The sequence below is a fragment of the Sinocyclocheilus rhinocerous genome, unplaced genomic scaffold (assembly GCF_001515625.1).
Source record: "Sinocyclocheilus rhinocerous isolate Xijiao unplaced genomic scaffold, SAMN03320098_v1.1 scaffold429, whole genome shotgun sequence".
In the NCBI taxonomy this organism is placed as follows: domain Eukaryota; kingdom Metazoa; phylum Chordata; class Actinopteri; order Cypriniformes; family Cyprinidae; genus Sinocyclocheilus; species Sinocyclocheilus rhinocerous.
Genome location: NW_015665829.1, coordinates 1,072,164 through 1,085,637, shown reverse-complemented (window position 1 = coordinate 1,085,637; position 13,474 = coordinate 1,072,164). Strand labels below are relative to the sequence as shown.

The following is a 13,474-nucleotide window of genomic DNA, read 5'->3' as shown; positions in this document are numbered from 1 at the left end:
TAAAAGCTTCGTTCGTCTTCGGAACACAATTTAAGATATTTTGGATGAAAACCGGGAGGCTTGTGACTGTCACATTGACTGCCAAGTAAATAATGTTCTATATATAATAATGTTCTGTGTCAGCCGCACCACACGGATATGATGTTTTCGTTCAAATCAAAGCGTAAATAAACATAGAAAATGTATCCCTTTTGGTGCAGCTGACACAGACAAGTAGAACAGTATACGCAGTTTACGCTCAATGGATATTCTCTCCAAAATGGCGCTACGGTGATGCGGAGGAGACGAATTGTTGAATAAAGTCGTTATCTTTGCGTACTTTGCGTACAAAAAGTATTATCGTCACTTCATGAAATTCAGATTGAACCACTGATGGCAGTCTGATGATGCTGATGATGTCTTTCATACTTTTCTGGACCTTGACAGTGTTATTTACTTGGCAGTCAATGGGACAGTCACAAGCCTCCCTGTTTTCATCCAAAATAGCTTAAATTGTGTTCCGAAGACGAACGAAGCTTTTACGGGTTTGGAACGACATGGGGGCAAGTGATTAATGACAAAATTTTCATTTTGGGGTGGAGTAACCCTTTAAAAGTAGGCAATCACAAACATTTTAAATTAAAACTTGAGTCACCACTAAAGAAACAGTCGACTCTCGTGCCTTTTCTTTTGCATTTAAATCTTTATTACAAGCAATCCCGCAGGTCTTAAAGAACTTTGTTTTTCTACCACCACAAGTACATCTATTATGTTGCCTTGTTTATCTAAAAGTACACTTTTCCTTGTTTTAAACCTAGCCAAAAAGCCATGTGTTGACTGTGAAACACAGTAGACTTTAATTATATCAATTTATTGTGAAATGACTACATTTCCATGCAGAGCCGATCCTCCCTATATGCAAAATACGCAAGCTGCGTAGGACCCCCGAAACACCAGGGGGCCCTCTTGCTCTAAAAGATTATTTAATTTTAGTAAATGCTCGGATCATCACCAAATTGCTCATGGATCGTTGGAAGAAGTCTCTCTTGCAGGACGTTTTGATACCATTCTTAATTCATGGCAGTGATTTTGTGCAGAATTATGAGAGAGCCCACTCCATTTACCTGACTAGTACTCATTCACACTTTCACATGTGCTGCTGATATGGTGGGGTTGTTGTGTTTGTTTGGGGGGGGGATTAAAGTGGCCTCCAAAGTAGCGCAATGAACATATCCCAAATATCAAAACTCAAAATATGTCATTTCCATACCTAAAATACATATTTTACACCGTTATGCAGATCATAAACACAGCTCAAAGGTTTTCGCTGGCCATCCTTCACAAAACTTAACATTTACCAGTTTTATCATAGGCAGAATGCAAAATGTTTCAAAACAAGCATTTCAGTCAAATGTAATTTATGCAGTATTTCACCTTCAACCCACGGGAGAAAATCAACCCTCCGCAACAGTTTAAAATCAGCTCAATTCGTGCAAAAAAATGTGGATTTGGCAACCCTGCATCCAACACGAGCTGCATCCAAAGTGATTTAAATACTCTGCATATTGATAGCGGCTCCCTGATGCGTGAAAATTATATCCAATATTAGAATGTTCGTGGGAGCAGACCAGAAATTCAGCGGGAGCGGGATTAAGAAAACAGCACGCAGGGCTTTAATACAAAAATGCACACAATGAATGGCGACTGAAGCAAGGGACGTAAATTTCGTCTAACAGTTGGGGGGGACAATAAACATAAAATTTCTCAAGAGCAATTTTTGAAGGGGGACACAAATAAAACAGCTAAAATTGTACTTGTAAGGATATGTATACACAGAGGAAAGCCTTACTACTATTAGTGCAGCAGGGAGACCGTGCCAAATTAGACAACTTCAAGCTGTTGTGGTCGCGCCGAGACAGCGCTCGTGTCAGTTGTAGACATTACTATCCGTCACAGTGTTGCCAAGTCCCCGGTTTTACCGTGGAATTGGGCTACTTTATCACTGTTGCCGCGGGTTGTTTTTCCATGTCCGCGGGTTGAAGTGACCCCAATAACGTGTATTTTAGCCCCCGGAATGCGAATTTTACCGGGGGACCCCCCTCGAAACACGGTTTGTTTGGGCTAGTTTTAAGTAGCAATTGGTAACATAGCATACTTGTTAGCATATATTTGCTAACATAGCATACTCATCGAAAAATACATTGGCATCATGTATTAAAGAGAAAATAATCACTTCATCCGATGTTCAAGTGAATAAAATAGCCTTGACAGTCTTACTTACTGGAGTTCCACAACTATTGAATTCTCTCTCACCGGACTTGGAATTGATAAAATTCAAACGATGCCCAAACCTCATAGCAAACATACCAGCATACCAAACATACAAAACATGCAAAAAAAAAACAAAAAACTATTCACTGCAATAATGATTCAGTTTTAAAATCTTAGGTTTCTGCTTATTTGCTTGAAATCCAGACAGTGACTTTATCACTTAATATTACTATTATTTTTTATTTTATTATTTTATTTTATTTTTGGCCAGGCAGTATATACATATGAATTGCAAGTATACTGCAAAGTAAAATTGAATACAGCGATCGTACATAAAGTTATGTATTAATATGTTACAATGATTATTCAGGTTAGATTTTTATCTAAAAAACGTCATTATGGCCTGTTTTTCCCCTTTACCTGTAGAACTTGTAAAGAACATTTTTGAACTGTGTATGTGTGTTAGTCTGATTCAGGGAAGACCTCCTGAACCCAGCTGTTTGTCTATGAAGAGTGAAGCATCAATGGGTGACCCACCTGAAATAAATGAGACAGACTCTCCTGTTGATTTGAGGTGAGGACAGTTTAGAGCAGGGTGGTCCAATCCTGCTCCTAGGGGTCCGCCTTCCTGTAGAAGTTAGTTTCACCCCTAATAGCATTGCAGTAGTTCAAAGAGTTGAGCATGGTGCTAGCAATGCTAGCATTATTCCCATGGATTCCCAGGGAATACACGAACTGATAAAATGTATTTCTAGAATGCAATGTAAAGCACTTTGGATAAAAGTGTCTGCCAAATGTGTATATGTAATTAAATACATCTGAACCAACTAATTAAGAACCTTACAATTTCTTGAAACATCCAGGAAGGTTGGAGTTCCCTTCAAAGGAGCAGGATTGGACACCCCGAATTAGATGATTAAGTAGGTTTGTGGTTGTGTTATAACAACTAAATTATCAAATATTTCCATTTATTTACCCTAAATACAAATATGGTTGCTCTTAAACTTATGTTGTTGAACTTATTTCAACAACCAACAGAAACCAACATGATGAATCACTGTCAGAATCAAACTCCACTGGACAGAAGCCGTTGGACTCGATTTTTAAGGTTGGAGTGTTTTTGTGTATGTCTCTCTATCCGAATATCATAGAACAGTGGTTTTCAACCACGTTCCTATAGCCCCCCAACACTGCACATTTTGCATGTCTCCTTTGTCTGACACACCCATTTCAGGTTTTGGAGTCTCTACTAATGAGCTGATGACCTGAAGCAGGTGTGTTTGATTAAGGAGATATGTAAAATGTGCAGTGTTGGGGGTCTCCAAGAACAGGGTTGAGAACCACTGACCTAGAACACTAATCTGTTCAGGGGTGTCCAATCCTGCTCCTGAATGGCCACTGTCCTGCAGAGTTCAGCTCCAACCCAAATTAAACACATCTGAACCAGCTAATCAAGGTTTTACTAGGCATACTAGAAACTTCCAGGCAGGTGTGTTGAGGCAAGTTGGAGCTAAACTCTGTAGGACACCGGCCCTCCAGCACCGAGTTTGGACACCCCTGAATCCGTTTATTGTGTATTCATTGTCCTCTGTATCCTGCTGCCTTTTGTAAATTTCTAGAAAGCAAAATGAGCTTCCGTATGGACAGAGCTATCCATGATACTGATTTTTTTTCTCTGAAAGTTTGAATTTGTTAAACCCTGGCTTATTTGTGGCTGCTTATTTGTCAACTGTGGTATCGATTTAATGTTGATACTGAGGTATTAGATTCTGGTATTGTACTGAAGCCAAAATTGTGGTATCGAGCCATCCCTACAAGGTAGTTATGTTCCATTGGCTCTTTAGAGTACTACACTGCTCTTTTGTTCAGTTAATCCTGTTTTTTTTCATAGTGGATGGAGATTTTAAAAAAGTGACGTGACATGTGGCCAAGTATGGTGTCCCATACTCAGATTTTTTGCTCTGCATTTAACCCATCCAAGTACACACACAGTAGTGAACCCACACCCAGAGCAGTGGGCAGCCATGTTTGTTGCGGGGATTCAGTGCCTTGCTCAAGGGCACCTCAGTTGTGGTATTGAGGGTGGAAGAGAGCACTGTTCACTCACTCCTCCGACCTACAATTCCTACCGGCACTAAAACTTGAACTCATCATCTTCGGGTTATAAGTCCGACTCTCTAACCATTAGACCATGACTACCCTTAAAAAGCAACAACCAAAAAGCAAAGCATCTGAGTCCAGCGGACAGAGGCCCAGGTACTTATTTAAACTAGCACTGGGACACTTTGGATTGTTGGGTTCAGTAAAGATGCAAAGATGCAATTGTAATTTTTTTTACATGGATCTTTTGGATCTTGGTCTCCCTATTATGAGACAGAGTATTGTTTTAACAACATCTAGTCAGTTTATGTACGACACCTGTGGTCGACTATATGTGCCTCGAGGATGCATAAAAGGATCGAAGAACCTTATTGATATCTTCTGGCTCATACATGTTGTAACTGTAGATTCTGCTGTTTGAGGCTTTACAGAAGTTTTCTATGATTTATGATTCAGGAGGTTCGTTGTTTGAATGCTCTCTGTCAACACCAATTTCAGGAGCTTGAACACAAAATAATCTTTCTGACAAAGAAAGAGCTGAAGAGGATCAAAGGAGCTCTGAGCCCAGATTACTCCGCATGCTCTGAGAGAGAGGAGAAGGAGGAGGTGGATGCAGGTGAAAGCAGAGTCAGACAGGGGCTTCTGCAGATCACCCTGAATGTCCTAAGGAGGATGAACAAGACAAACCTTGTTAACATACTACAGACCAGTAAGAGCTCTGAGTCATATTACCATGACGTAAACATACAAATAATTTAGGAGATTTTAGGATTTAAAGAATCGGCAACTATGAATGAAATACAGCAGCTGTTTATACATAGCAGTTGATAAGAGGAGAGTCTAAAACAGTAAAATCAGGTGTTTTAATCATTTTTCTTAGACATTTAGCTGGATTGTTTAAGCATTTAAGTACATAGTACAATCCACTGACAATTTACATATTACATGGAAATTATGATTTTCCACATTGATCCATAACTATGAATGAAATACAGCAGCTGTTTATACATAGCAGTTGATAAGAGGAGAGTCTAAAACAGTAAAATCAGGTGTTTTAATCATTTTTCTTAGACATTTAGCTGGATTGTTTAAGCATTTAAGTACATATTAGTACAATCCACTGACAATTTACATATTACATGGAAATTATGATTTTCCACATTGATCCACGCATTTATTTGTTGTTTGTGAATAACACATTTATTTTGATTCCCATTTTCCTCTGCTCCTTAGGACTTGCCCCTTTTTATGTGAAGCAACACAAATCCAGACTAAAGGAGAAATTTCAGAGAATTCATGAAGGAATATCAAATCAAGGCATCTCCACATCTCTGTATGAGATCTACACAGAGCTGTACATCACAGAGGGAGGGAGTGGAGAGGTCAATAATGAACATGAGGTGAGACAGATTGAGACACAATCCAGGAGACCAGAGACACAGGAAAGACCAATCAAATGCAATGACATATTTAAGCCTTTACCTAGACAAAACAAATCCATCAGAACTGTGCTGACTAAAGGAGTTGCTGAAATTGGAAAAACAGTTTCAGTGCAGAAGTTCGTTCTGGACTGGACTGAAGGAAAAGCAAATCAGAATCTCCACTTCATTTTTCCACTTCCTTTTAGAGAGCTAAATTTAATAAAGGAGAGCAATCTCAGTTTGATTAACCTGATTCATCATTTTTTCACACATACAAATAAATTGAACTCATCAAACATTGATGACTTCACAGTCCTGTTTATCTTTGATGGCCTGGATGAGTGTCGACTCCCTCTGGATTTTCAGAACAATTATATTTTGTGTGATGTGACAGAATCAGCCTCATTGGATGTGCTGCTGACAAACCTCATCAAGGGGAATCTGCTTCCTTCTGCTCTCCTCTGGATCACCTCTCGACCAGCAGCCGCCAATCAGATCCCACCTGAATGTGTTGACCAGGTCACAGATGTACGAGGGTTCAATGATCCTCAGAAGGATGAGTATTTCAGGAAGAAGATAAATGATCAGAGTCTAGCCAGTAAAATCATTGCACACATCAAATTATCAAGAAGCCTGCACATCATGTGTCACATCCCAGTCTTCTGCTGGATTTCAGCTACTGTTCTGGAGAGAATATTGAGGGAAGCAGAGAGTGCAGAGATCCCCAAGACTCTCACTCAAATGTTCACACACTTCCTGATCTTTCAGCTCAAACTGAAATCCCTGAAGTACGATGGGAAATGTGACGTAAATCTTAAACAGGCTAAAAGTAATATCCTGTCACTGGGAAAACTGGCTTTTCAACAGCTGGAAAAAGGGAACCTGATCTTCTATGAGGAAGACCTGAGAAAGTGTGGCATTGATGTCAGAGATGCATCAGTGTATTCAGGAGTTTGTACCCAAATCTTCAGAGAGGAGTTTGGGCTGTACCTAGGGAAGGTGTACAGCTTTGTACATCTGAGCATCCAGGAGTTTCTTGCTGCTTTACATGTGTTTCTTTGCTTTTTTAAACAAACAGGATTTGTTAGCATGTTCAGATCATCTTTGACTGATTCACGTAAGAGTGAAGTGGACAAGGCCTTACAGAGTGAAAACGGTCACCTTGATCTTTTCCTTAGATTCCTTTTGGGTCTCTCACTGGAGTCCAATCACACTCTCTTACGAGGTCTACTGAAAAAGACAAGAATCAGATCTCGCAGTGAACAGGAAATAGTTGAATACATTAAGATGAAGATCAGGGAGAATTCCTCTTCAGAGAACTCCATCAATCTGTTCCACTGTCTGAATGAACTGAATGATGATTCTCTAGTGCAGGAAGTCCAAATATACCTGAGCACAACTGATGACAGTCAACTCTCTGGGGTTAAACTGTCTCCTTCTCAGTGGTCAGCTCTGGTGTTTGTGCTGCTGACCTCAGAAGAGAAGCTGGATGACTTTAAACTGAGTAAATATCATAAATCAGAGGAATGTCTTCTGAGTCTGCTGCCAGTAATAAAAGCATCTACAAAAGCTGAGTGAGTATTTTACAGTGTTGAATATTGTACTGCAGTGATAATAATGAAGTTTTACAAATGGCCAAGACCGGTGGTTCTTAATCCTGGTCCTGGGGACCCCCGCTCTGCACATTTTGTATGTCTCCCTTATCTGACACACTCATGCTGCATCCCAATGTGCCTACTTATACTACACCCTTAAACTATGTACTCTTTTGGTGAAGAAAAAGTACACACTTTTGAGTGTGTAGTAGAAGAGTGCGCAAGCTTTGGGACGTACTATCACGTCATACAATTGCATCTTTAACGGACTGCTCTGTCGTATAGTTACACACACCCTGTTACTGTAAACTGGCCTGTCAATCATCTTGTCACAATTAACATCCTCCACATTTCATTTCATTTAACTTCCTACCATATCGGAGAGAAAAGAAGTAGAACGTTGATCTGCCAGCCGAAAGTCGTTCATGCAGAGAACTCTGCTCATATTTTTTGCATAATGATGCATTTAAAAGTTAACGACCAAATGGATATTTATAAAAGTTCACTCACGTTTTTGTAGATGAAATATGACACAGGTAACATTAAATATTTTTTACCAGGTCAAATGTTGATTATTAGTAACTCAAACCCCTTTACCTAAACCTCTCTACTTAACAGTCGATTGTGCACATCTGCCATGTTTTTTAACGCTTTTTATTCATGTTTGTAGTTCTGAACCAAATCCTATGCTAACATACTATGCTTTGGGACACACTTATTCTAATCTCACATACTATTTAGGATGGATAGTATGAACATTGGGACGCAGAGTCAGTTCAGCTCATGGAGCTCTCTCCAAGCAAGCTGATAATCTCAGTCAGGTGTGTTGAATAAGGAAAACATGCAAAATGTGCAGATCAGGGGGTCCCCAGGACCAGAATTAAGAACCACTGGCCAAGACACATTTCCAGAAACATACAAAATTCTACATTGTGTTAAAATTAAGCTGTAACAATAAAACATGGCCATCAGTTTAAGCTTTGTGCATGCATTTTTTGTAACTCAAATTTTGACTTAATTTTTAACTTATTTTTTTTATACTGCTATAGTGCTATGTGCATATTAATCACTTTCACAATTGTCCAATTTACCTTATACACTCCCATTTTGTGCAATCTTTATGGGTCCAGTTGAAGTAAATGGGATGAGTTGCATTAATTGATAATGGGCTTTTGTAAGATAATGTTTTTTTTACAAATTGGTAAAAAAAAATATTTTATTTGAAATATTAGATACCAAATCTGAATCTGCTGATTCAGATGATACCTGTCATCAGTCATACATTAATTCAATGACAAATCAAAACACAACCTGTTTTCTTTTTTTTTACAAAATGTTTTAAAAAATCAACTAAAACATTTATCACACCAATAGTGTTCATAGATAAAACATCAAGAGTGAAAGAAATCTTTAATATTTTTGAAAATGGAAAATAGAATGGGTTTAAATTTGTAAGTAACTGAGTCAAATTGTGATAGTTTACTTAATATTTTAAAATTTCATATTTTTAACTTTTTTGTACTGTTTAAAATTTTTATACTAAAATGTTATACTGTTTACACTTATATAAGTAAAATAACATAAGATTCTTATGTTATAATTTCCACTCTGAGACGGAAAAAAGTCCAGTCATGGAGAAAAGCTGTTCAGCTCTGGCCTCAGTTCTCAGCTCAAATAGCTCAAATCTGAATGAGCTGAACCTGAGTTACAACAATTTGCTGGATTCAGGAGTGAAGCTGCTCTCAGCTGGACTAATGAGTCCTCAGTGTAAACTGAAGACATTACAGTAAGAAATAATGAAACCATTTTAAAAGAGAATACACTCAGTGTTCACTGTATTAGATATACCTGTACTCCTGCTTGCTAATGCATGTCACACAAGCACTGTATTAAGCAGTGCATAAAGTAAGTATTAAATGAAAATTGTTTCTGTTGCTACATGAAAATATCTGAAAAGTCTGTGTGTTTGATCATCAGTTATAAAGTATGCAAAACAATGCACACATTATTATGGAAAGAAGCAGAAAGTTTTCACAGTCACTGGATCTCAGTATTCAGATCAGGTCTTCAGATTTGATTATCTTGGCAGCATTCCATAAGTGCATTTATATAGTTCAGCAGAAATTAAGCGTTAGCGTTACTTCTGGCAGGTCACGTGAGTCAAGCTTGCATCAGCTGATTCTCAGCTGATCACATCTACCTATAGGAATATGACACCTATCGCAGCATTCCTATATAAGCTCTATTCAGTATTATTCAGCAGCTTTTCAGCTTGCTCAGGAGCAAATTACCCTCCTCCATCCCCAGCTCCTCCTTTCGCCACAGTCAGGACTTGGCTTTCTGATATTCCTTGCTAATCAGACTCCTTTATCTTGAATAAAGTGTTACACTTAAATATCATTAAGTACATTAATGATATCTACCTTGTTCTGTTCTGTTAACCCTATGGGGGGTTACTATTGCTGCTCTTCCTCCTCATTCATGACAGGCTGCATGGATGTGCAGGGAGTTTTTTGCCCAGAACAGAACCATACCATCAAACCAAACTTTGTGCTAAGTATCTATCATTTTGACGATAGTGGTCCTGACAGAATTAGAAATTTGTATCACTCCACACACCAGAAAGACTGTCAGTCTGTGCAGTAGTGGTGGGGATTTTTCTGTTGTTTTTCAGTTTGCTCAATCATTACAGAGAATTCCATTTTACCAGTTGAAGATGAGGATTTTCCCCTCATTTGTGCAGGTTGGAATACTACAGTATTGGAGAAAAAGGTTGTTCTGCTCTGGCTTCAGCTCTGAGATCAAACCCCTCACACCTGAAAGAACTGAACCTGAACTATAATAAACTAGGAGACTCAGGAGTGAGACTACTCTCTGATCTACTGCAGAATCCACATTGTAAACTGGAGAAAATGCTGTGAGTGTTATTATTTTAGTCTGTTGTGTTGTTGAATTGTTTGAGTGGTTGAAATTTTCAATCCAAAATGTTCTATCCTTTGTATTTATTTATTAATTTACATTTTTACACAAGTTCTTTTGTCATCACCTAACCAGTGGTTATTTTTTAAAGATAAAAAGGAAAAAAGATGTATAGTATAAAATAAAGTAATACCGAATTTTGATGGTTAAGACTAAACACATCAACATTGTGTCACATTGTTAGATTGCTGAACAGGCACTGAACGGAAAAATGTATTCAACCCGTGAAACGTCTCAGGTTACCCATGTAACCATGGTTCCCTGAGAAGGGGAACGAGACACTGCGTCCCCTAGAGGACACTTTGGGGAACGCCCTCAGCGTGACCGGTGTCTGAAGTGCATGTGGAAACACGACAATGAACTTGTCATTGGCCCATGACGTGTTACTGGTGCGACCAAGAGTATAAAAGGGCACCTGTAGCACACGTCATCAGCTTCTTGTCTGAACAATACAGAGATAGTATGCAGGGTACCGCCCGCCTGCCCAGCCGCCGCGTATGCCTTGCCCACGAGCCTAGATGTAAACTGGCACGGCTTCGAAGGCAAGGTAGGAGCCCTCCACGAAGATGCCTGGGGAGCAGCGAGATAACCCGCAAGGGATTCCTCCATCTGAGGCATCTTCGTGTACCCGCTGTCTTCCAGCCCCTTCACATTAGCATAGTTTGACTTGTTAGGGGGAAAGACGCGGGCAGAGAAAGGATTCCTCCATGACCTCAACAGCTCGCTGTGAAGCTCAGGAAGGAATGGAAGGCTCGGAGGGGTGGAGCGTTTATGACCTGCTAGGAAGCGCTCATCCAGACGGCCACTAGACGCACGTTACTGCATCTCCGCCGACCAGTCCAGGGTTAGCCTGCCGGTGGCGCGGGTCATGACGTCCAAGAATTCCCCATACGCGGGTGACGAGGAGGAGGCGGTTTGTGATGTAGCCTCTGCCTCAACTCCTGTCACGTCTGTCTCCTCGGAGCTAGACCGGCCGAGTAACATTCTCTCTGCCGGATCAGAAGAAACTGGAGACCGGGCTTCCAGATCCGGTTCGAGAGCAACAGAGCTGGCGACCGAGGATTGGGATAGGGAGAGACCCGTCCCAAGCTCGTCAGCCAGATCTAACTGCGAGCCCCATGAGTGCAGACGGCGCTCTGCCTCGGCAGCAGCGGGTCCAGCACCACGAGGCGCAGACGCTTGGCTTCCGTCCTCTGTAAACAGAGCCAAGCGGGAGCGCAGCTGTTTCACTGTGAAACGATCACAGTGGGCACAGCCGGCTCCCTCGAGAGCCGACCGTGCATGCTGTGCCCCCAGACACACCACACATAGCTCATGAGAATCACTAGGTGTGATGTACCTTTCACACGGTGGGACACATCTTTTAAAACTGCGCTCAGACATTTTTTTTTTTTAAACGTTCTGTCACACACGCACACACAAACAAAATGGCTGAAGACAAGAAGCTCATTCATACAAATAAAAGTATTCTTACTGCGCTATTTTATTTAACTTCAGAATTCTCATCACACAACCCGTAGATGAAATAGGTAATGAAAGCCATTAATTTGATCCTATATCTATATATTGATGACTATCTATAGTCACATTGCACTCTGCAGACATTATCTAACAACTAAGAATAATAACAAATATCTTTAACTAATCAATAATAATAATGACAACAAATTATAAAATAATAATAACAAACTAAAAATAAACAAATAACAGCTTTAACTTGTCTGTGCTGGCAAGTGATCATGGTACAAATATGATAATCCACATCTAGGGGTGCATTAAAATCAAAGAAGCACCCAATGTGAATTATATAGATTATCATTATTAGTTTTAAATATCGCTGCCATTCAAAACGATGTCACTTACAATGATCATCAGTGGGATTCTTTTAGTTTAGGGATTAAAGCAAGCACAGACATCGGAAATGAATCGTGTCCTAGAGTGAATGTAATATCTGTTCACGTGTTCAGTGCTGGCTCCTTTTATCTTCAATAGTCAATACTCATTCATCCTGCAACAGCTCTGGTCCATTTAATCTAGTTCTGAGAGGAGGTTTAAAGTCACATAGTAAAGGTTTAATAAAATATATAAATTAAATATATGCATAAATATAAATGAATTAAAAATATCGAAAACACACACACACACACACACACACATACACACACAGACAGACCACACACAAGCACACAAAACATCACACAATATGTATTGTACTCAAAAAGATCAATATGATAAATATGTGAGTTTTTCTCCTTTTCACCACAGGCTGTGTAACTGTAGTTTTGGAGAGGAAGGTTGTTCTGTTCTGGCTTCAGCTCTGAGATCAAACCCCTCACACCTGAGAGAACTAGATTTGAATGATAACTATCCAGGACAATCAGGAATGAAGCTGCTTTCTGATCTACTGCAGGATCCACTCTGTCAACTGAAAAAAACTAGGGTGAGTAATATTGATTACAACACAAGTGAATATCTTTAGCTTCATTGTTATGTTCTTTTGTAATACAATTTTTAAGAAGGCTCAGCCTTTGCCTATTAGCATGTGGAAATTGTTGATTCTTGTAATAGGAATTTGAAATTGTTGATTCTTGTAATAGGAAATTGTCAGCTTGTAATAGGAATTATGAGCCAAATGGACTAAGAGCAAGTTATGAGCTTTATATCATTTTCAACCATTCTAAAAACATAGGTTACACTACATGCTCATAAATAAATGTACTTACATAAGCCTACACACACTCTAGTTGTTATTGAAGAATGCCACACTGAAAAAGGCCATACTGTTCTCTGCTCTTTCAATCCTTTGCAACACAATATGCCAATCTGCCACTCAGGACCTCCTGAGAGTTCAAACTCACACCGAATATGCCCATCATAACACAACATTTTTTATTTTATTTATTAATTTATTTATTTTTATATATTCTTTCCTCAGGATGTGTAACTGTAGTATTGGAGAGGAAGGTTGTGCTGCTCTGACATCGGCTCTGAAATCAAACCCCTCACACCTGAGAGAACTGGATCTAAGCTATAATAAACTAGGAGACTCAGGAGTGAAGCTGCTCTCTGATCTACTGCAGGATCCACACTGTAAACTGGAGACATTACAGTGAGTTATTTTAGCATATT

General features: G+C 39.5%; 1 protein-coding gene across 1 annotated transcript; it reads left to right on the top strand.

The window, feature by feature from the left end:
• The first annotated feature begins 2,520 nt into the window (after positions 1–2,520).
• Positions 2,521–13,458, top strand: LOC107731551 (protein NLRC3-like). Its single transcript, XM_016542667.1, has 6 exons — positions 2,521–2,824; positions 3,289–3,358; positions 4,849–5,059; positions 5,584–7,345; positions 10,110–10,283; positions 13,281–13,458. The coding sequence occupies exons 1-6, from the start codon at positions 2,649–2,651 to the stop codon at positions 13,456–13,458; spliced, it is 2,571 nt and encodes an 856-aa protein (XP_016398153.1). The 5' UTR covers positions 2,521–2,648.
• Positions 13,459–13,474: the final 16 nt, after the last annotated feature.